Source organism: Protopterus annectens, chromosome 4.part1 (assembly GCF_019279795.1).
Source record: "Protopterus annectens isolate FY-2018-M chromosome 4.part1, PAN1.0, whole genome shotgun sequence".
Lineage (NCBI taxonomy): Eukaryota > Metazoa > Chordata > Ceratodontiformes > Protopteridae > Protopterus > Protopterus annectens.
Window position 1 is genome coordinate 838,992,315 of NC_056734.1, and position 25,543 is coordinate 839,017,857.

General features: G+C 41.8%; 1 protein-coding gene and 1 long non-coding RNA gene across 2 annotated transcripts in view; both read right to left on the bottom strand.

The window, feature by feature from the left end:
- Positions 1 to 3,120: 3,120 nt before the first annotated feature.
- LOC122801098 lies at positions 3,121 to 4,832 on the bottom strand. The gene is made up of 2 exons (XR_006364666.1): positions 4,613 to 4,832; positions 3,121 to 3,495 (listed from the first exon to the last, which is right to left on the bottom strand). It is a non-coding gene; the product is annotated as an uncharacterized LOC122801098 (long non-coding RNA).
- Positions 4,833 to 7,895: 3,063 nt separating this feature from the next.
- The window catches only part of HPS3 (HPS3 biogenesis of lysosomal organelles complex 2 subunit 1), a 603,825-nt gene continuing 586,177 nt past the window's right edge, over positions 7,896 to 25,543 (bottom strand). The window contains exon 17 of the mRNA XM_044070618.1: positions 7,896 to 9,938. Within this exon, the coding sequence (XP_043926553.1) occupies positions 9,811 to 9,938 (128 nt within the window). The 3' untranslated portion in view covers positions 7,896 to 9,810. The remainder of the gene's footprint in view (positions 9,939 to 25,543) is intronic.

Here is a 25,543-nt window from a genome sequence, read left to right on the forward strand (position 1 = left end):
GGTCCGTTTGTCCTCGGCCGACATGGACTCTGGGGGTGATCCAGCGTACTCTTTGATTAGGTCCCGCTGGAGCCGAATTACATGTGCCATATAGTTCAGTGACCTTACAGAGAAGGTCGCTGAAGCGAACATCTGCTTCCCATGGCGGTCCATCATCCGAGATTCCTTGTCTGGAGGATGTACCGAGGAACTCTCCTGTGCTAATTCCTTTTTAGTGGCAGCCACCACCACCATGGCATCCACTGGGGCACCCTTGCTCCAAACTGTCCTGTCCATTGGGGGGCTGAGGATCCTGTCCGGTCTCTTAGGTATTGGCTCGACAGTGTCCGGCTCCTTCCATACCCTGGTAGTTATGAGGTCCACCAGGGGGTCGGCGGGAGGGGAAACCCAATAGGTAGATGGGCCTGCATCAAATGCCTCCAGAAACACAGACTCATCCGAGAAGGTTTTTGGGCAGACCACCCCCCTCTAATGCGCAACATTTCCATAATGTCTCCAAAGGAGATGTCTTCGGGGGGTGACCTTGGGGAACCTTCCCCTTTCTCTAAGTCCGTATCTTCTGTGAGGGACTCGGGTGAATCCAAGTGTCTCCTCTTGCACTTTCGTTTGTGAGGGACCTCCTCGGGGGGGCTGTCCGAAGAGGCCTCACCCACAATGTCCTGTTCCTCTACAGGAACCAACTGGGATGTAGGCGCAGGCTGTCCCTGGGGCCGGATGATGGAAGAAAGTCCCATCTGAGAGGGAATGGCTGGTGGATCCGTAGCAAGAGCCTGGGGCCTCGAATCCCTCAAAAGGACCCTCTCCACGACGTCGAACACCGAGGGTGAACTGCTCTCCCTAGGATCCGAAAGCAGTCCCCTCGGATCCGGCGTGCGGATCAGAGCCGGAGACGATCCAATCAGATCCAAAAGAGTAGTGCGCTCCGACCTCAATGGAGCTGAAGGCCCACTAACTCCTCTGGATCTGGCGCCCTACTCACGGCCCCGAGAGCTCCGATCCAAAAAAGGATCTGACAGACTCGAGGGTATAGTTGGCGCCAAAGTAGGAAACACTGCCGGCGCCGACGCCACCCTGGCTCTGAAGCTAGTTGGATCCAACTGCTCCGAAACCCGATAGTGAGTCGGAGAAGGAGCAATGGGGGCGAAAAAGGGGGTCGAGCTCCCCCCCGGGGGGGGGACGCAAGAGCACTCCCATCTGCATCTGGGCCTGAAGAAATCGATGCATCATCCAGTCCATGTCTGCGTCGGACAGACTCCTGGTCGATCTAGATGAGGCCACCGAGGCTGGCCGGGAAGGCCGCCTAGATGACCTCGAAGGTGACCGGGTCTCCTCCTCTGGCTCCGGGGAGAAACGTGGAGAACGAAGCCAGGAGGGGGAAGACCCAGGGACCTTGAGGGGAGATGCAAGCTGCTTAGACGGAGGGGCCGAAAGTGCTGATTCGGACCTTCTCTTGTGGCTACGGTGCCTCTCTTTCTCCCGCTCCTTCCTATCCTCCTTTCTGCCGTCCCTATCCTCCTGGGCCAAAGAGGGAAGTTAAGTCCCGGCCAGGGGATCGGAGGCGGTAGGTGGAGCAGCCGCGGCTGGCACCACAGAGGAGGAGGAAAATGAAGCTGAATCAGGGGGCAAAAGGCCCGCAAGGATTAACTTCATCCTCCTATCCCTCAAAGCCCTGGGATTGAAGGCTGCACAAATAGTGCAGCCTGAAGAAAGGTGATCAACACCCAGGCAAATAACGCACCGAGTGTGGCCATCCGCTGGGGACAGCTTATGGCCACACTCGGAGCATTTTGAAAAAATAGGTTTTGGGCCTTCAGACATTTTAAAGAAGAAGAACAGGCCCACACGCACACGCCTTCACACACAGAAAAAGGGGGGAGGAAATAACGTTAACTACACTGAGAAGTTTAAAAAACTACCCAAAACAAACTAAGAGCGGAAAAGGAACACACACACAAGAATTTAGCAATTTTCTGACAGAAAATTAGAGAAAAAAATCCCTTAATTCACAGTACCCACGCTGGGAGCTCGTTCTAGGATGCTTAACAAAGCCGTGGCAAACGAGATCTGAGGGTTAGAGGAAGGTGGCAGGGCATTATGGGTAGGGGAGGAGCTTAGAGCTTGGATCTTTGGCTAGGAAAGCTGCCGGCTTGGATCCGAATCGGATCCGATACCCACAGGTTGCTGATCAAATGAAGTTAACTACTTCAGATTATTTATTTACTTGCATTTCTTTACTAGGGACAGCTTAATATTTATATACAGATCAAGGGTTTACATATGTACATACAAAGATGCACATAAGTGGAGGGATATCTAAGTTAGAAGTAGCGCATCAGTTTTCATGACAGGATTGAGAGTATTTGGATCCAATGTCCACAACAGGTCTATCAGCTACTCTTCAACCACTACCCCAAATTTATTCCATTTTTGCTGGTGCCAGGAATGGATCTTGAGGGTGTCCTGGTGGCACAGCTCATCTGTGCTTCCAACGGGGAGTTGTTTTTATGACCTACCCACTCCCTTTCCAAGGACAACTCTCCTCTTTGCACCAAGCCACTCTTTAGGGAACACATCAACAATACCCTCCCACCTTGGATGGGCACACCCACCCCTTATCTGTCACTCCATCAATCGTTCGATCTGCTAATCGAACCCAGATTCACTGGGTCATACTCGGGGCTTTAACCCCCTAAACCACTGGAACTGCTTTCACAGTACTTACTTTTCACAAGATAATTACATTTGTAATAAAAAAAAGATTGTATTTGTCTGGATTATATTTCTTAACTTGATATTTTAGAAAATGCTAGAGAGATCTAAGGATAGAAGTAGGCTGCTTAAACTACAAGATTGTACAGCTGCTAAATGTGAATGAGTTAACTTACAATACAATTCACATAAGAAAAATACTTTGCAGGAGGCTTGCACTTTATATACACACACACACACACACACACACACATATATATATATATATATATATATATATATATATATATATATATATGTATGTATATATACATAAACCCAAGATAAACAAATAAACCTTGGAGAACAGATAATATTTGTAATTCCCTGAACAAACTGGTAAAATCCCAAAAGAACGGTCACAACAGCAGCTGAGTTAAACACCAAAGATTTATTAAATTTGAACTTGAAGCGCTTTTCATTTGCTAGAATATGCAAACTTCTTCAGAAGTAAAAAAACTGAGAATGCAACACTCGTTTTAAAACCACATTCAAAAACCAGCGGGTCATCCTGACCAATCATAAACATAGTTACACGAGAGTTTACTTAAAGTAGTACACTGAAACTAGTACTGCAACATGTCAGCACGGTCTGTTCCAGGAATACATAATTTGTCCACTAGGTAAAATAATACCAGTTATATAGAACACCATGAACATATAATGCTTCCAAAAGACTTGCCCCACTAACTTCATGTATAAGAAAGTTAAAGTGAAAATAAAAAAGTTAGAATAAAAACTTGTATGCTAACAGAACCCACAGAGTGAGAGTTGCTGGAGCCATGTCAGACTCGAAACCGGTCACAAGTGGCATCCCACAGGGTTCTGTCCTGGGACCACTCTTGTTCGGTATATACTTTTCCGAGGTACAGGCAAACGTGGGAGGACTATGGCTCACCAAGTTCGCAGACGACTGCAAACTGGGCGCCATAATCGACTCTCCAGCTGACACAAACATCCTTCAAAAAGGTCTCACAGAGACAGATAACTGGTGCCAGCGCCATGGTTTAAAGCTAAATGCCAAAAAATGTATAGTCATACCCTTTGGCAAAAACAATGTGCCCACAAATTACCACATAGGCGGAAACCCATTGAGTACAGGGAAAGTTATTAGGGACCTGGGGACCCAAGTTGATAGCAATCTCTCCTTTGAAAACCACATTGCCAAAGTGGTTAGAAAGACCTTCTACATAGCCCACCTCATCACGAAGGGTTTCACATCTAGATCAAGATAGGTAATCGTGCCCCTTTATTCATCCCTCATCAGGCCCATCATAGAATACAATGCCCCTTTTGGGATGTACCTTACCCGACACCTGCAGCAATTAGAAAGACCCCAAAAGTATCTCACCAAGAGGATCAAGGGTCTCAAACAGATGCCATATGCTGCTCGGTTAAAAAAGCTCCATCTCTACTCAGTTGCATACCGCCTACTTTGAGGCGATCTATGCCTGACATACAAAGCTATGTCAAATCCAGAATTAATGGACATGCCCCACCTCAGTAAATCTAAATCCCTTAGAGCCACACGCTCGAGGGACTTGAACCTCAGCACAGAAATAAATAGAACTTGCTGGAGGGACAGGTTCATAACCCAGAGGCTCCCTTCGCTCTGGAATAGAATTCCAGTTCATGTGAGGCAGAGCACCTCACTGAATCTCTTCAAGAAGAATCTCGATAGGTGGATGGGGGATCGTAGGTTTGTCCCAGGGATTACTCCCGTGTCACTATTAGACAGAGGCACAGTAAACTAAACCTTAAAAAGGGCACAGTATACTCAAATCAAGGGGTGGCGTAAGCCATACAGAATTGGGCTAGGCTTATAATTGCCCCAGGGCAGATAGCCTAGTATGAACCTATGAACCTATGTCATGTTACAAATAAATGACTGTAAAACCATGAAAATACAGAAAATTACCCTAAAAATCATAAAATCAAAACAAAATACTAGGTGAACTTAAAACCTGAATTGGACTTTAGATGTTAAACCATTATGAAACCTCATCTTTGCAAACTTCTCAGTTTACGGATGCTACTAATAGAACAAGTTTCATTAAGGCCTGGAAAATTGTACGCATTAAGCTTAATTTGCCAGAATAATTCAAGTTCTTCTAGTCTGAGGGGTGTAGGTCCTCCTCTGATGTCTTGTATTGCTTGATCTATGGCCATAAATTTAGCGTGCTTGGACATATGGTTGAGTAAGAATAGGTCACTGGGTTGTTACACGGCCAAAATACACAGGAAAAGCACATTCATTCCTTAATTTCTCTAGTTGCCATCCGTTTAATCAGAAACGTTCTGTTATCAAGGACCAATTAGTCAGGGCTTCCCGTATAATAAGCCAAGAAGTAGATTTCGTAGAGGAATGCAATTTCCTGAAAAGCTTATTTCTACATCGAGGCTACCCTGAAACCCTGTTAAGTCTCCCTGATAGAGGAGGATAGTTTAAAAAGATCAAACCAGTTTTACAAACCTATTTTGCCTACGAAGACTCCGGCCTTTGAACATATCGGAGTTTCAGATATGTTGGCAACAATGAATGATCATGAGTCAGTAGGTCAGCATAAACAAGCTTTTCAACTCAGTTTCATCACTACATTTAGTGCACAAAGCCACCTCTGTATCACAATATTACAGAAAAACTGGGAACTCTTCAGGACTAACCAAATGGTATTCAACAATTTAGGTAGCTCTCCTAAAGTTATTTTCAGGCGAGGTAGGAACCTGAAGAATTTGTTAGAAAAACAGTGCCACAGTGTTCCTAGAATAGTAGGTATGAAAAAATGCGAGAACTGTAACTTTAGTAAATTTGTTGAGGTGGCAAATTGGTTTGTCATCAATGGTGCACATTACAAGCTTAAGTTTATGTTTAACTGTAACTCGAAACTAGTGGTTTATTTGGTCAAATGTTCATGTTGTCCTGCTTTCTATATAGGTAATATGGAGCGAAGACTCCGTAATAGGATGTATGAACATCTTTATGCCATAGGACGAAATAAAATGGACAATGCTCTAGCCAAACACATCCAGTCGAATGTCGACCATAAATTTAAATTTATGGCCATAGATCAAGCAATACAAGACATCAGAGGAGGGCCTACACCCCTCAGACTAGAAGAACTTGAATTCTTCTTCTTCTTCTTCTTCTTTCGGCTTTTCCCGGTTAGGGGTCGCCACAGCGGATCATCTGTGCTCATGATTGGCAGTGGAGTTTTGTGGTGTCGAGTTGCCAGCCCGGCGTCCAACCTTCCACAGAAGGCACACACATGCATGCACTCACACCTAGGGCCAATTTAGTGTGTCCAATCCACCTACTGCATGTCTTTGGGATGTGGGAGGAAACCAGAGCACCCGGAGGAAACCCACGCGACCACAGGGAGGACATGTAGACTACGCACAGAAGGCACCCCAGCCGAGAATCGAACCGGAGAACCTCTTGCTGTGTTATTCTGGCAAATTAAGCTTAATGCATACAATTTTCCAGGCCTTAATGAAACTTGTTCTATTAGTAGCATCCTTAAACTGAGAAGTTTGCAAAGATGAGGTTTCATAATGGTTTAACATCTAAAGTCCAATTCAGGTTTTAAGTTCACCTAGTATTTTGTTTTGATTTTATGATTTTTAGGGTAGTTTTCTGTATTTTCATGGTTTTACAGTCATTTATTTGTAACATGACATAGCATACAAGTTTTTATTCTAACTTTTTTACTTTCACTTTAACTTTCTTATACATGAATTTAGTGGGGCAAGTCTTTTGGAAACATTATATGTTCGTGGTGTTCTATATAACTGGTATTATTTTACCTAGTGGACAAATTATGTATTCCTGGAACAGACCGTGCTGACATGTTGCAGTACTAGTTTCAGTGTACTACTTTAAGTAAACTCTCGTGTAACTATGTTTATGATTGGTCAGGATGACCCGCTGGTTTTTGAATGTGGTTTTAAAACGAGTGTTGCATTCTCAGTTTTTTTACTTCTGAAGAAGTTTGCATATTCTAGCAAACGAAAAGCGCTTCAAGTTCAAATTTAATAAATCTGGTGTTTAACTCAGCTGCTGTCGTGACCGTTTTTTTTGGGATTTTACCAATTTGTAATTCCCTCTTTACAAAAGCCTTACATATAAGAAAGGGGGTGAGGGCTTTACAGGGACATGTTCCCTGCTAAATACATCACAAGAATGCTTGGTTTTCTCTGCCAAGTAGGATAGTAGTTATTTTGTAAAGTGGCTGACAGAGTTTCAGCTACTGCAGAAACTGAAGAAATCAGCATTCGACTGTAGTTTATAAAGCATGATGAGACAAATTCATTTTTCACAGGTTCAAGGTTTCCTTTATTTACATGATGTAAGGATTATACAAGGAGAAATAGGTGGTGTGGGTTGAGGAAAAGATATGCTTAGGAAGTAATTGTCCTTTAAGTCCCCTTTTTTTTCACATTTGAAAAAGTACTGCGAATGCTGACATCATAAGGAATTACAGCTGATTTTCTCAGACTCTCATACACAGAATGCTTAACAGGAATGAAATAAACAAAAAGCTAAACATCATGTACATTAAGGGACTGTGAAAACTCAGCAGGAGAGGGTTCAGAAATCCACGAGGAAACAATAAGCAGTCCAGTGGATATTGGCAATAGGTATCTTTTAAAAGTAAACAGCTGACCATCCAAACTTCACAGCATAACCACAAAACAAATAATAAAGTGACACAGAAAAGCACAATAACAGAAACCTTCTTCTTCTTCCGGCTTTTCCCGGTTAGGGGTCACCACAGCGGATCATCTGCCCGCTCATGATTGGCAGTGGAGTTTTACAGTGTCGAGTTGCCAGCCCGGTGCCCAACCTTCCACAGAAGGCACACACATGCACACACTCACACCTAGGGTCAATTTGGAGTGTCCAATCCACCTACTGCATGTCTTTTGGATATGGGAGGAAACCGGAGCACCTGGAGGAAACCCACCCGACCTCAGGGAGGACATGCAGACTCCACACAGAATGCACCCCAGACGAGAATCGAACAGGAGAACCTCTTGCTGTGAGGCGGCCATGCTAACCGCTGCACCACCGTGGCCGCCCACAATAACAGAAACCTAAATAAGTGAAATAAAGGAACTAAATTACATTAAAAATGACAATAAAATGCTAAGTGTTAAATACAGTTAATATTTATTTGATATTTGGTTTACTTTACAACCCATACACTGACAATAAGACTTAAGACAAACAGTACACAGATCAGGTTCTCTGTAGCTAACATCTAGTCAGTGGTAGGGAAAGGGTCCATCTCAACAAGGTGTTACAGGGGATCAATTAAACACATTAACAAAAAGTCTCAGAGGTAGGAGGCATATACTAAAACATTTAGTACTTTCAATGTGTATATTATAGCCTACAATAAGCACACAAAGAGTTAAAATGATCTCCTGAATTAGGTGATGGTAGGAATCTTGCTCCCCATTATGCATAACACATTATATAGCTACAGTACAGAATGGAAGCGACAAGGAATTTTACAATAGTAAGAATACACTGTGACTGAAGCAAAGACAACAGAATAACACAATGAAAGACAAAGTAGAAAGTAATGGATGTACATTTAATATACTGGGAAGTAAAGTTTACCAGTGCTATCCAAGGATGCTTAAGACATTCTTATGGCATTATATACACAACAGACTTTCTGGATCCGTATTATACAATAAGCTTCCCCAAATTAGTAAACTTTTAATACAGCCATGCACAAGAAATGTATGAAGTAGTGGTCTGTGCACATCTTATGTCATGAGCTCCTTACTTAATGCACAGAACCTGTACTGTGACATTAAAATGTAGGATTAACAGTGACTGCTAGTTTTAACTACATTCAGAAGAAGTGCTAACTCTGTTTCTGTTTGTAACCCAGGCACTGGAAGAACTGAGAAGGGAAGAGGTAACACTGTGTGCCTCCCCTGGGGAAAGGGAAGCAGTGTAACTGCTACAACACTGGCTCCATACCAAGGGAAGGTGTGAGGTGTGCAGCATCTGATTAACATGGCCTCATGCATGGCGTGGCTACATGGGCAAGTGTCATGTAGTTCTTCAGTCTGGAGACAGGAGTTGACCTTAAGCACAGCTGGCCACAGTGCCAATGAAAGCAGCTGAAAACAGATCCTTATGCTACTGGCATGAGGGTGTACCTCATCTCTGGACATGGCAGAAGATGTGATGCAGGAAGGGGAGCAAACCACTTTCACATCTACATGGATGTAGGCACCATCCACTTGGCTCTAATCTGTGGCCAGTGAACGGCCAGTGCTGTCTGGGGAACAACTGGGATTAAGACAAACAAGAGAGGGCTGAAGCAAAGAAGAATATTAAACAAAAAGTTCAACACAGAGAAAACAAAACACAGCTGCCATGCTTTCTGAATTTCTTCATCCAGGGATCCCATAGAGGTCTAGAACACTTATGTATGACAGAAATGAACCATATTATAATATTCAGAATAAATATTACTCCCAAGTTAGAGACAAAAAAAGTTCTAAGAGTAATCATTTAGAAAATCTGACTCCTAAAAGTTTGCTATGTGCTGAAAAGATAAGGCACTCATTACTGCCTGATTGTGCACAATGTACTTTTAGAGTAAAAGTGAATGGCCCAACAAGAAGCTGTGCATTACAATACTCAAAATGATGTTGTAAAACAAGTTTGAAATATTTACGAAAATAAATTAAAATACTTCTCACAGTAGTCTTGACACATAAACTACAGTGTGTGTGTGTGTGTGTGTGTGTGTGTGTGTGTGTGTGTGTGTGTGTGTGTGTGTGTGAGTGCACGCACGCTTGTGTGTCTGTGTTGAATACAACAAGAGAGATATCCATTAAATACATATGACAGTTTGAGCCCATGACTGTTATGCCCTAAAATATCAGAGTTTAGTAATACTAAAGCGTCTGTGCAAGTTAGGTTAACTTATTCAGTAACTAGCCATGATCTGTTTGCTCTTCCTTGCTGACTGTATTCTTCTGTAACTGTCCCACAACATAGTTTCACAAAGCTGTAATTACAAGGCAGTAGATTCAGGATGCTTGTTTGTAGTTGCAGCACTGCAATAGATAAGGCAAGAAAAACACTGCTGCTCCATCATGAGGTAACAGATTAAGGAAATCCAAAGGATCCAGCTGGTTAGCAACAACTGATAATGTCTCTGTTTGGGGCATAAAAAAGAAAAAGTTAGGCATATCATACTCTGACAGAATTAGTAATACCATTTATGTTTTGGACATCACAATCTTACATACAAAGCCAACCACAAAGAAACAGCTAATCTGAAAGGTGAGATACATTCATCTTTTATTACACTGACTAAAGATCACAATGATTTCTTCCTGTGACACTTTGTATACCATAAAACAGAATCAGTGTTGACATTTTTTTTGCATTGATCATTGTACCTGGATCTGTTGGACTATTTTTCCTTTCCAAATTACCTTCCCTTACTGCTGATGGTTTCAAATAGCAGTAAAGTTATATATTTAACACAAACAATGAATTAAAAAACAGATACACACACTGTTTCAGTTAAAAATGATTTTCCGTTACCCTATTTCAACATATTGAAATATAAAGTAATGTGAATCTGTAGAGTACAGCAAGAACAGACGAACATGGATGGGCCCACTGGTGCATCAAAAGGGTAACCATTTGTACAAGTGACAATCAGAGTAGGGAAATTACCCTGGGAGGTGGCAGACTTACAGGAGATGGAATGGAAATGAAGAATGCCTCTTCTTCATTCCAGAGAAAAGAGGAAAGTATGCAAATCTAGCAAATGACAGGGGTCTTGGGTCCCTATACTCACTCACCTATATGTCAGAACAGTGGAATGATGTGTGGGCTCATTCCAACCACTGCATGTACTGGAGGTTCAATGAATAAAAGGATTTAAAAGAGCTATTGCTTAGAATCTGAACATATTGCAACCAAGCTCTTGTTCCTCACCACCTATTTTCTGAGCATAACTTCATTATGAACTTCCAAGGTAAAGAAAGAGCCCACTAAATAAGAAAAAAAAAAATCAATATGAGAAAAGTGATACAAGGAGGGGAATGGACATGGCCTGCAACACAATCAGATTGGGGAGGAGTAACAAAAATGGAAATAAATTAATGATGTGCTAATTCTATTCCAGCAGAACATCCACAATGATGATGCACAACAGCCAGGAAAAGCCAACTAATATTTAAGTACCATAATACAGAAAAAGAAGTGGTAACTCATCAACAGCTGTCTGTATGGTTCTTGTCTGTTACAGAAAATATATCTCAGCAAAGTTGTCATACATACTGATCACGTACTCAAACAGTGAGCCTATAAGCATTATGTTAAGTTCATTGTACTTAATGATAAACACTGTTTTTTCCCACTATATCATTTATCCATATACACAGATAGGTAGGTACCAGACAATGAGACTGCAGACCATTACAGCTTAGTCAGTAACCAATATTCAAAAGTAACATCCAGCCTCAAGGAGGGCAACACAAGATAAGATGAGAATTTGAAGATGCCCATCCAATTATTTGGTTTACTTTGATGGTGGCAAGGGCATTACTCTGCTTAATGTATAGAGATATTTGTTCCAGAGGTGGTGCATGTATTAGGATAGGAATATATCAAGCCAATGTGTCTTATTTGTCTGTTGATGAAGTTCCTTTCACTGGGTATTAGAGTAGCATCTATTCTGTGAAGGAATAGGAGATCAAAGACAGTCTGATCTTTTGTAACTTGAAAGGTTAGATATAGATCCCCACAGAGAAGTCTGCAAGAGACCAAGTACAGCGAGAGAGAGAGAGATGCTAGTCTGTACTGAGAATCACGATTTTTGATGCCACTGTTCTTTTTAGTTAGGAGTCTCTGAGGTCTCTCAAGTTGAGTAATATGTTTAGACTTATACATGCCAAAAGGAGCATTAATATTCAATAATTGCTCTGGCGAGATAGAATTCAAGAAGAATTAAGATCTCTTTGGATCTAAAGGAGATGTCTTTGGAACTTACTTGAGCCAGATAGAAAGCTTCATGAACTAATGCAGAGACACGATGGTCGAAAAATAAGGAAATATCAACATCAGTGCATAAATCCCTTACCACAGTATATGACATAAGGAGGGTCACCTTCATGGTATGGGAAATATTTTGCTTCCCAAAATGAACTGTATTACATTTGTTTCCACATTCTTCATTTGAGACTATTGTTCTTTCACCCATGCTGAAGTTTTTGTGCATCAGATGAAAATCGAATAAAATCCAGTTTACAGTCATCTGTAAACTTAAGACAGCCATAGGCCAAGAGTGTTGGCTTATAGGTTTGACAAGCAGATACCAAATAGAAGTCGGGCCCTACACAGAGTCCTGTGAAACACCACTGATAACTTTTTGCTTTCAGAAGTGGCACTTCTAACTACATGGCTTCTGTTAGACAACCACGTACTTATCCCCTGTACAACATAAGGATTTATATTTAAAGTTACAAATCAGTCGATAATGTCTGCCTTGAGAATAGTGTTAAAAGTCTTGGCCAGGTCCAGACAGGCAGCACATACTGCATAACATCTATCAAGATACTTTTTCAAATCAATGAGTATGGAAGGGCCAGGGAATAACAAACAAAAAACAATGTATACTTACCATAATGGCAGACAGGCACTGGCAGTTTTATCTCTACCATTTTCAGGACTAAGACCATCAGGACTCCGTCTGACTCACAAAACTTTCTCAGGCTATCTTTGCCCTTCCCATTACCCACAATTCTCGGCACCAAATGACTGCTGCCCAGTTGTCTGAGAACCTATGTAAAAAAGAACATATAAAAACAATAAGTAGCCTAGTGGCACGCATCCAAGCAGAGCAGCATCTGTCACTCCACTAAGCCTGGGAAAGAAAAACAGGAATGGTGATGCCTGTCAAAACAGAGTTTACAGCAAGTACAAAACTGTCTCATCTGTTGTTGGGAATTGAATTTCCATCACCTTTAGGAAAGAGTCCCAGATTATTCCCTTGGATGATTCCTAATGAAGGATAACCCAGATAATGGTGACTCCAAAGATAGACCTCAACCTAAAGATAACATCCAGGTTGCAGTATCTTGCTAAAATGTCAAGAGATGCACAGACACACTCCCTAGAAATGTTCCTTCTAAAGAATGCATGAGAGGTTGCCAGCTCTGGCAGAACGAGCATTACAGGATGCAGGTAAAGGTTTGCAACACTTTTGGTAAAGAAACTTTTTTGAATCGTGAAATACTAACAGCTAGAATTGCTACCAACAATTTAGTACCTAGTTTTTTTTTTTTGGGGGGGGGGAGGTTGTTCTGTCTAAATAAAATCTAAATTGCCTGTGAACAAATGGCATAGTTAGGAAAGAATACTGGGGGGTTGTTTGACTATAGTACATTAGATTCAGTGCATACTTCTCAACTGTCCAGATTCTTGCCTTATATTTTTGTTCTGTTCCTCATAAAATATTTTGTTTTTTGTCAAATCACTGAGGACTGAAATCAGTGAAAAATTATATACACTTGAGTTTCAAATTTCATATCATAAAGAAAATGCACGCTAACACAAATTCTGTTATTCTAACCACTTTGATTTTATAAGAGCAATATGTAAAATCTATCCCTAGTTTTGCCCTTTGTCCCCATGTTATTTTAGGCTTTAACCAGATTTCTTGTACTAAGAGATTGAGAGGTATGATTCAGTTGTAACTTCTGGCATGGAAGAAAGATTCATCTTCATGGAAAATTAAATATGGGGGATGAATACAGAAGACCTACAACTCTTGAGATTCTTTTGGCTCAGGTGACTGCACCAAGAAAACAGTTTTTCAAACTGATTTTTTTCAAATGGGTTGAGGAAAGAGGAAACTGGTTCAAAATAAGGTCTATTAGCTTCTCCAGAATAAAGTACAGATTACAAAACAAAAAGAAAAACTAAATTTGAAGTGTGTGTGTGTGTGTGTGTGTGTGTGTGTGTGTGTGTGTGTGTGTGTGTGTGTGTGTGTGTGTGTGTGTGTGTGTGTGTGTTGGGGGGGGGGACTAGTGAAAATGTGCCTCTTAGGAAGGTTTGCAGATGGAGGGTAAAGACTCAGAATTTGCACCTTGATGATAATTTTTGATATGGCCACCAGGTGTACTTTCACAAAAAAAAACAAGCAGAGGCCTGAATCAAAAAATTTAGACAAAAAACACTGGGTAAAGATTCCTGACTGTCACCGGAACTAGAGAAACCATTAGGTCAATCTCAGGTAATAAATGTTTGTGTGAGGCCTGTCAGAAGGTGAGATAATAGGGTCCTGATTGGCTTCTGAAAGGGAAGCAAAGTTGCCAGGGCCAAAACAGGTACATTTGAATGAGCTTAGCTTGACCTTCTTGTGGAATTTTGAAATAAGGGGAAATGAAGGGAAGGTGCAAAGCAGTCCAAGGGGCCATTCTTGGACAAGTGCTTCCCTAGGTTATCATTTTAAGGCAGGAAAAAGGGAAGGAAGTTATTACATTTGATATCGGACAGGGATGCAAATATGTCACAGGAAGGCTTTTGCCAGTAATGGAGCAAAGTATGTGCTGTTAACTGAGTAAGGGACCACTTTTGAGGTATCAGGAAACAGTGAGTTAGCCTATCTGTGAGACAGCTGGCTTGATCCACAACATGAGCAGCGATGAGAAGGCAACCAGAGGCAAAGGCCAATTACCATATTCTCAAGGTGTCCCAATACCTCACAACAAGGGGAACGGGGCATGCTCCCCTGACTATTTATATATAAAACACCACTACATTATCAGAATGGATGGCAAATACACCAGAAGTGATGTTGTCCTGGAACACCTGGAAGATAAGAATGATAGCCGTCATTTCTAAAAATCTGATGTACAGAATATCATCTTGGGTAGAACATATATCTTGGACTGTCTGCTCCAAATAATGCCTCTCCACTTAACAGCAAAAACAGCCACAGTCACTTGTTGTCCTGAGGGCTGACACTTTCAAGATTCTATTCGGAGACAAATTTGTCATGACAGTCCACCAAAGGTGACAGTCCTCATCTCTTTTGGATATTATGGTTGGAATATGTAGACGGTCTACAAGGTGAGCCCATTTTACATTGAGAATCCACCAAAGAACTCCCAAAGTATTGGGCATGGAGCACCATGAAGATCATGGATGTCATGAGCCCCAGTACTCAAAGGCATAGAATGAAAAGGACTGTATTTCTGGGTATAATTTGTGTAAAGATAGTTTTAACTAAAAGAATCTTGGACATAGGCAGATGGTCTCGGCAGACCACAGTACATACAGTGCAGTCTATGAATGTGATCAAATGAGTGGGCACCAACTGAGACACAGTGGGATTCACTGTTACCCCAAGGACTGGAAAAGCTCAAGTAGAGAGTCACAGAAGGCAGTCAGACTCTGCATTGCAGGGGGCTGCAAGAGGACAGCAATCCTGGAACCTTGGAATAGGACAGCTACAGCAACTGTGGACTTTCAAAAGGGGAAAACTCTGGGGGCTGTAAGGTGGGACAAATGGCACTACCCTGAACTCAAAAGGACTGTCTCCTATTCAAAGCTAAAGAACCTCCTGGATTCCTTGACAACCTTAATGTGCATGTAGCATCCACAGCGTCCAAAGATCATATCCAGTCTCCTTTGGTCAGATAAGAAGGCCGGAGAGCAAAATGACAATCCAAAAGGGCTCCTTTGTAACACATTTGTTTAGGCCACTTGGGTTGAGGATAGGCCTGAGGCTATTTGTCTTTTCTGGTACAAAAAGAACCTTGAGTTAAAGTTGAGCTATTTCTGACTGGGTGGAACTTTTTGGATGGCTCTTTTTAATAACAGGATCTGTGCCTCTAGCTTTGCCACAGTTCTCTAACAGGCTGGGATGTCTTGGGGGATGGGGACAGACTGCAGTTTGGGAGGGTTTAGGAAGGAAATGGAATAGCCTTTAAATACTATGTCCCGGATCCATCAGTCTCATGAGATGATCTTCCATTCTGATAGTTAGAGGGACAAATAACCTCTGACTGCCACCAGAAGTGAGCAGATGGGCAAAGTCTCATGGATTCAAAGAGGAAAGGCCACAGAATCCCTATTTATTCTGCAAAAAAAATATCTTCATAGGAAGCACATCCATTCAGAATATTACCCCGTCCTCTGTAGCACCATCTCTAAAAACTGTTTGGTTGGTGGCATGGGAACTGAAATCGGTATGGGCTCCATCCCATTCTAGACCATTGGCATTGTATATTACAATATTCTGTGTTTCAATAACCATGGGTACTGGAACCATAGGGCGAGGGGGAAGAACCCCCACACACACACACACACACACACACACACACTTTCAACAGCTGCTCAACCTGCAATGAAACTGCTGCCAGAATAGGGATTACACAGAAACATTTGCACTGGCATTTCCAAGGTAATTCCAAGGTCAGGCAGATGACAAAAATGTTTTGAGTGATAAATCATCTTTTTCTGGTTACCTGAGCTCATGGTTACCATGAAAAAGGCTGTGTGAGAGTTTCTTTGGTGTACCAATCAACTTCTTTCGTCAAGAATTTTGGACAAAGCAAAAAATACAGGGGAATGAAGGCTCCAAACCTGGGACAATTTTAAATATTACTTATTCATTAAAAAAATGATGTGGGGAGAATTAAGGGCCAAAATCAGGGGCAACTTTAAATATTGCTTTTTTAAACTTAGAAAGCTACTAAAATAATACGTTTTGCATTAGCATACATTATTTGAAGGATATGAGGTCTCAGACTCAAATGTCTCATTATTTAATGGGCACAGTCCACAATGGTTTGACAGAAAACCACACATTTTATGAAGAACAGACCAAAAATATAAGGCAAACATCTGGACATTTTGTGAAATTCTGGAGAGTTGACAGGAATGATACTGAATGACTTATCAAAAAATCAAATATTTTACAAGGGACAGGGCAACAATATGATGCAAAATCAGGGATATTCTGCAAAATTCTGGACAGTTTCTTTATTGACTGCGTTTTCTTTATCAGGTAATTGGTTGGTCTTTTGACCCTTTCTAGCCACAACCAGAGATTAACAGCAGTAAAGATATCAATTTACACACATACAATAAGACATTGCATTCATGTACATACTTTGTACAGTTAAGAAGTACATTTAATTTCCATAAGTTGGCGCAGACCTGCTTGTTTATTGCCTTCCACCCACTGAGTACCAAGACACGTTTTGGCTCTCCTGTCTATAGTCTGTTTTAGGCAGAATTTGCCACAAAGTTACATTTCACTGAATGTAGACTGACCGCCAGTGTAGTAATCATTTTGCTATACTTGATTATTCATTCATTCATTCATTCATTCATTCATTCATTCTCTTGCACCCACTTTATGCTGTTTAGGATTTTTATGAGGAGGGCAGAAATTTCCTGACAAACAATGAGAGAAAGCCATAAAAACAGTTTAGATTCACATATTCGCAGTATTCCAAGGCCAACAAATCTTAAGACAACTCACGCCTTGCTAGTGCCCTCCCTCAGGCAGCACCATTTTTCATCAGGGCCATACCAGTAAAACCCATCATAAATTTGTGGATGCCCATCCAGTCACTAGTTTATGTTTAAAATAAGATAGTGAATTGCACTGCTTAACATGTAGGGGAAGTTTATTCCAAAGATTTAAAGGGTGCTGCCTTTCAAGCATGCCTCTCCACTGTGCAGTATTTATCTGTTGATGAAGATTTAGGTTCCTTGTTTTAGTACTGATGGAGATATTAGACGTGGAAAAACAGGAGGTTCAGGACAACTGGGTCTCTAATGGTGCAACAAGCAAGACAGATCTTCCCTCAAAAGTGATTAAGACAATGAATAAAGGGATAGAGCTTCTAGCATATCTTCATAGCACACGGACATTAGGCCTGTGATCTTTTTGGTTAGGAACGTTTAGAGTCTTGCTAACTGTTCAATTTGATTAATGAGATACACCCCAAAGGAAGCATTTTACTGAATAATTGTCCTGATCAATGCTGAATATAAGGGAGTGATTACTTCTTTAGGGATGAAGATATTCCTTTGGCAATTAGGTAAGCTAAATAAAAGGATTTCCTAACAACTGTTGTCACATGATGGTCAAAGAGAGGGAGCTATCAGTCCATGTATCTAGATCCCTGACAAATGTTTCATGTTGTAGCTGTGTGTTGGCTGTACAGTATGATCAGAGGAGGGGGTTCTCCACCAAAAGTATTATGGTACTTTGTAGCATTTAGTTTGAGCTCATTTTTAATACACCATGGGTTTACTACAGAGAGTTCATTCAGAACAGTTTGGGTGTCATACTGTGACTTAACAACAGCCTCCAGTTTGTAATCATCTGCAAACTTTATCAGCCAGAGGTCTTGGCTCTCCACTTTGAGATCAGAGAAGTAAATTCCAAAAAGGAGATGTTCCAAAACTGAGCCCTGAGGGGCTACCACTTGTCACATTCATACTTCCTGATGAGGCACCTGCAGATCACGCTGTGTGGGCTCTGTCTTTCAGCCCATTTGCTGATCACCTTACCACATACGGGGTTGATTTTTAAAGCAATTATCTTTTGTAGGATGCCCGCATGGGCAATGGTGTTGAAGTCCTTCATCTGGTCAAGATGCAACACAAGCACTGCATGAACACCATCGACAGCCTCTCTAACCGTTTTGAACAAGTTTACTAGGTTAAATAGATAATATCTACCCCTCACAAAGCTAAACTGCTGGGGATCAATTCAAACAAGAGTCTTGAGATCACAGTTTATGAGGTTAGTTATAATAAACCCCACGGTTTTGCAAATGAGGCTTGTAAGGCTGACTTTAACTACCCAGGTCAGTTGTAAGGCCAGTCTTTATTGGGGCAACACCACTGCAGTGCTCCACTCATCAGGAAAAAGGCAGAAACTAAACGTAAGTTAAACAGCTTGAGGATTGTGCCTGCAAGGCCATGTTTAACACTGTTATGCAACCAGCTATATGATATGCAATAATAAATAAATATACAGTCAAAAGGATTGTTGTACACCAGAAATCTGACCAAACCATGCATCCTGCATGTATTTTTACTATCCAGATTTTGCAGTGTTATAAAATGTTTTAAGAAAAGTAACAAACATTGTTGAGTAACTATGTGATCTACTTAAATGGGACAGTCCCTGGCAGTACTGAATAACTGAATATTTTGACTAAGTCCTTTGGTGAAATGAAACTCTAGGGAAAAGACTCAATGAGTTTTTCTCTGTCCACTGCCCCCCCACCCGCATAGCCCCCATTGTGCCCCCTACTTTTCCCCTATCTTAGTCTTGTGATACTATTCAGATTATTTTTTTATTTCTCATACTTTGTTGAACTCTTCAGATTTTTCCTGCATTGTTTCAGCACATCCTAAATGGCTAAGATTACATCAAAATAAATGAGGAGGAAATAATCAAATGAAGCCAGTGGTTTCAGTCCCCCCCCCACACACACACATATTTATACACTGAAGCCATTGGGTTGTAGATGCTCTGAGTTGCATTTTAGAGCTTTTTTCAAACCTTTTGAGACAAAGATGGCCTGAACAAAAATCATGGCTAATGAAAGAAATTCATTCCTGCTCTTTATTTTCTTCCTGCATCCTTTTACCACTCCTAAATGGCCAAGGCTGCATTTAATAACTTTAGAGGAAATAACAGAGTTAAGCTGATAGTCTGGAGGCTACTTGGACCTCAGAAGCCATGGGATTCTAGATGATGCGAGGTACATTTTAGAAATTTTTTTCCCAGCCTTTTGTTATAATTATGGCATGGACAAAAATCACATCTAACTAAAGAAATCCAGTCTTATTTTTCCATTCAAGGAAGAAATAAGTTGTACCCAAGGCTTAATGATCACAGCTGACAAAAACTAGTTCCCAATAAACTGAGAAGATAAATGTTTGCAAAGATACATGAATCATGTCTTAAAAGTGTGTCACTTTTTGTGTATCCTTCCATTATTAAACTGGGATGAAAGTGAATGAATAAATGGCCTCAGTCATATATTTCAAGTTACTGGTGTCACGCATCATACAGCTTGTCTATTCATCCCAACCCTAAAAAAACAGCTACCACCATCTGACAACCAGAATATATTAATATATTTTAACTTGTTGATCATAGATGTAAATTCACAATGGGTGTTGGACATGACTGAAAGGACACAGCGTCGACACTTGTTTGGTTGATGTCAAAACATTGACTGAACAAATATTGACACATTCTGCATATGCTCCAAGGATTACCCTGGAGTGGACTAAACCAACTGCAAGTGTTTTTGCAGGGGGCAAGACCCCTGTGCCCCTCATACCCCCTGTTAACTATACATACTAACTCCCAGATCACACAATACCCTGGGAAAGGGAATGTTCCCCTACCCAGGGATTGTCGATCTTGCACACCTGTCAGTCATCTGTCTGCATCAAACAAATGGTGTCGACTAAACAGTAGTTGGCATTGTATCCTTTTGACTGGGTATCCGATGCCCATTCACAGTAAGCCTCCTTATCTCTACCTCCCAAAGTTAGCCACCTGTATACATTTCTGATATCTGCTTGTGAGAAAACAAAAGAAAAAATATCACAGTTATGTATTCCAGCCTGTTTCTCCTAAAAAATACACTGTCCCTACACAAGCCATAGTGATGTGTGCATACCCGTTAGGTATGATTGTGTGAAAAGTTACTGTCACAGCCCCATAAAATCCACAGTGGCCTTCAATGCATAATACCCCTGAAGTTTAACTGTGAGGGAAATTAGAGAAATAATGATCACACTTTCCCCAGTCCCAAACAAGTTATAGTGAACTTCTCTGCACACCTCTGAGGTTTGACTGTGAAGAGAATTTAAGAAATAATAATAATCTTACTGTTTTAAGTCTCCACCATCTATAGGCACATACAAGCTAAAGCAACTTTCTGTGTACACTTCTGAGCACGGCCAGTTGTTGAACAGGTAGGTCCAGGGCAGTAGCCCTCAATAAGCTTGTGTCAAACAATACCTCTACAACTGGAGTTCTGTATGCTGCTAGGAACTAGATGTTCTATGATGCATCTTATTTTTGAAAGATAATGACTTGTAATGTATGGGTCACTATAGTTAATGCTCTGATTTGAGGAAAAAGCATGATTGTTAAGCACTTTTCTGACATCAGAAATGTTATTTATTTATTTTATTTTATTTTACATTTGTTGACCGGGAGAGTCCAACTGGATTACAAGTCCATTTTCAGTGGAGGCCCGAGAACAGCTCCAAGAGAACAATTTTTACAAAACATAGTTTTAAGGACAGACTTTTGACATACAATTTCCATAGAAGAATATCTGTGCCGTAATTCCAAATATAATGCATATTTACACTATATAGATCTTGTGTCACACATATGATTCTGTTATACAGTAGACAGCTAAAAAAGCTGCCCTTTTAGATCACAAAGTGCCCCTTTTGCCTTCCGCACCCTTAGCCTTCAACATCTTCCGGCACCCCGTCAATAACCAATACTAGAATTAATGTGAAAAGGAAGAAAAAGAAGTTATGTTCTTACCATAACATTCCATCTGTGTTGTTCATCTTCATTCATTCATTACTGATGGGTGTCGGTTCCGTCCACGGAACCGAGTCAGCCTTATAACAAGCTCGTGCCAGCCAAAAAACTCTCGAGCTAAGCTTTACCCATACTGCCCCTCTCCCTGTTAACTCAGATCGAGTTTGCCTGTAATAAAGAAAGCAGAGGCTTTTTCTGAGCAGAAACCCTAATGTGGGATTTGGACCAAATCCGATCCTCCAGGAGCCCCTTGGAGGGGGAAGGACGGTGAGACATAATGAATGAATGAAGATGAACAACACTGATGGAACGTTATGGTAAGAACATAACTTCTTTATCTGATGTTGTTAATCTTCATTCATTTCTTACTGATGGGACAGAGTCCTTAGCTACTTTAAGTCCTAGAAGGCCCTTATGGAAGGATGTTCCTGAGTACCATTGAACCAAAGGATGCTCTCCCCCTGGATACCAAATCCAATTTGCAATGAGTGATAAAGGTATGAGAGGTAGCCCGTGTTTTAACTGCACAGATATCATCCAATGAAGCCTTTGAATGAAAAGCAACAGAAGTCACCACTGATCTGGTGGAATGAGCTTTGACCTTGCACGGTAGAGGAATTTTATTACGTTGGTAGACCAAGGAAATACAGTTTCTCAACCACTTAGATAAGGTCACTTTAGAGACAGACTTTCCCAATTCCAGGCCTGAATAGGAAACAAATAATTGGTCTGTTTTACATACTGATTTAGTTCTGTCCAGATAAAAACAGAACTGTCTATGTACATCCAGCAAATGAAGACAGTATTCCCCTTTACTTGAGTAGTTAGGAAGAGAGACTGGTAAGTCCAATTGTCTGGTTGTCAATTCTGAAATAACTTTAGGCAGAAAAGAAAGGTTAGTCCGAAGTGATACTCTGTCCTTATGAAACACCATGTAAGGGCGTTTTACGCACAAGGCCTGAAACTCGGAGATGTGTCTCGCTGATGTGATGGCTACTAAAAATAGTGATTTCCAGGATAAGAACTTTAAATCGGAAGTGGTAGCAGGCTTGAAAGATGATCATGTCAGGGACTGTATTACTACTGTTAAATCTAAGGTTTGATCAGTTCTTTGAAAGGTGGTCTGATATGCGAGACCCCTTTCAAGAAGGTTTTGCAGAGATGATGGGAGATTAATGATGAGTCTTGGAATCCATTATGGAAGTTTGAGATAGCCAAATGAACTTGAATGGTGGAGGCTGCTGCTCCTAAATGAAGAAATCCTGACAGATAATCCAAAACCACACTAACAGGAACTGAGCAAGGGTCTAGTTCTCTTTGTTGGGACCAAATAAGGAATCTCTTCCACTTGCTGAGATAGATTTTCCTGGTGGATGGTTTATGTGAATCCAGAAGGATATCACGTAATGGGGAGGTAAGGTTATTCTGCCTGGCGATTACTGGAAGTGGAGAAACCAAGCTGTCAGCTTGAGCCTGGACATGTTCAGGTGAGTCAATCCTTGTGGGTACGATATCAATTCTGGAGTTGGATCCAGAATCCATGGTTGGTATACTAGGTGAGGCCAAAGTAAGGGAAACCAAATTTGCCATGGCCAGTAAGGAGCAATGAGGATTTCTCAGCTTCTCAGCTGAAGGGCCTTCTTTAGAAACTGAGGGATCAGGGGAAAGGGAGGGAAAGCATAGAGAAGTCTCATGGGCCAATCGTGTATCACAGCGTCCCTCGGGGTTCCCCTGCAGAGGGATTAGGGCAAAATAGCTGGTGCATTTGTGATTTGCTGGGGAGCCAAATAGGTTGCAGCAAGGCTGGCCCCAGCGGCTGAAGATCTTTGCCACAATAATAGGATTGAGGGACCACTCATGAGGCAGTAGGATACATCTACTCAGCTTGTCTGCAATCACATTGGAAATCCTGGGAATAGGCATTGCACTCAGAAAGCGGTTGGAAGCTATTGCCCATTGCCAGATTCTCATGGCCTCTTGAAACAACGGGTAGGACTTGGTTCCGCCTTGTTTGTTGATGTACCAGACTACCGACATATTGTCGGACTGTATCGCAATTGATCCCGACGGGAGGACAGACTCTGAAATGCTTGCAACGCTAGAAGCACTGCCCTCAGTTCTAGAACACTGATATGCAGATTGGCCTCTATGTCTGACCACGTGTCTTGGACCGTCTTTCCCTGAAAAAGCCCCCCCCAATCAGGGAAGCATCCATGGTCACTGTGGCCTTGGGTTGAGATGGGGAGAAAGAGCAACTCCACAAGTCTTTCTCTGGCTTCATCCACCAAATTAAATCTTGTTTGCATTGTTTTGTTATGCGGATTTGAAAGGACATAGGATGATGCGAGGGATACCACTGCATCAGTAGCAGCCACTGGAGAAACTTCATGTGTAGGCTTGCTAGAGGAACTGTTGTAATTGATGCTGCCATTGAACCCAGAAGTTGAAAGACTGTCCAAGCTGAGACTTGGTCTTGACAGAGTTTCACCCAGAGTTGGGACCTTAGCCTTTCCAGTCTGTGATCTGGGAGTGAGGCCAGGCAAGATTGGGTACTGAAAGTTGCTCCTATAAATTCCAAGGTTTGAGAAGGCGTTAGCTTGCATTTCTCCCAATTTATAGAGATTCCTAGGAATTCTGCCAGTGTTAGAGTGTAGTTTAGGGCTGTCACTAGTAGATGCTTGGTGGGGGCGGTAAGGAGCCAATCATCTAAATATGAAAACACCCTGAATCCTTGAAGTCACAAGTGAGCTGTTACCACTACAATGCATTTGGTGAATGGTTTATGTGAATCCACAGCTGTAGAGAGTCCAAAGGGCAAAGCAAGGAATTGGTAGTGACTGGCTCCCAGCTGGACACGAAGGAATCTTCTGGAGCATTTATCCATTTTATGTGGTAACACGCATCCTGAAGATCTATTGCGCACATCCAATCATCTTTCTCCAGAAAGGGGAGGATAGACTGAAACATAACCATCCAGAATTTTGCTTGGCTGACAAATTTGTTCAGAATGCTGAGATCCAAAATTGGTCTCCAGTCCCCTGTCTTTTTTGGCACTAAAAAGAATCTTGAGTAGAATCCAGATCCTATTTGGTCTGGTGGGACTGCTTAGATGACTATTTTTTGAGACAGCTTTCTTATCTCTTGAGCTGCTACTTCCCTTTGACTGGGTGGAACATCGGGAATTTGTCTTGATGACTTTGGGTAAAAGTTTAATGGTATGTGGTAACCTCTGGCTATGATCTTCTGCACCCAAGAATCTGTGGTTATTGTTTGACAGGCAGGATGGTGCAGAGACAAACGTCCCCCGACAGCTTCCAGAGGAAAACAATCAGGCCGCTCTTCAGGAACCCTGGTACGGCTGCCCAGAGGAAGAATCCCTGGACCCCTGGTTACGTGGGCCCCCTCTGCCTCTGTAGAGGCATCTTCCAGAAGAGCTACCCCCTCTGCCCCAGGAAGTAAACTCACCATGTGTGTCATTGGAAAGGACCCTGGGATTTCTTGTGCCACATCTTTCCACTTCTCTGATTCCTACAGTAGGGATGTTGGGGTTTGGAAAAACATATGCCCACAGCAGACAGGGTCTTGCCATCCTTTTCACACCTGGCTAAAATTTTTGGGCCAAAAAGGGAAGAAGCTTCAACTGGAGCATTAAGAAGGGAAAACTTAAAAGGGTCCGCAAAGTCACAAAGGTACATCCAGGTGTGACGTTTCATGACAATGCCTGGACCAGCAGCTCTAGCTGCCCCTTCAGTAGCATGAGAAATTAACTGCATGGATGAGGTGGATATGGATTCCAGGGTCGCAACCTGCGAGGCAACTTTGTCACATACATTGTCAGAGACTGCTCCTGCTAAGGTTTCAGAGAGTTCTGAGACTAGGTCTCTCTGAAACCTAGTAAAGTGTGCAAGAAACTTCAAAGATCGAGTGGCAAAGGTCAATGAGGCAAGCACTCACTTCCCTAACCTGTCCACTGCTCAAGACTCTGTTTGGGGGATGGACAGTCTGTCTCTCCTCAGTGAGCTCTTTCCTGGTGGCTCCCGCTACCACTATAGCATCTACTGGTAGACCTTTGGACCAGTGTGGACTTTCCTCAGGAGGGGATAAAAATTTTGTCTGGTCTCCATGGGATTGGTTCAATAGTATCAGGACTCTTCCATGCATACTGCACAACGAGTTGGACAAGC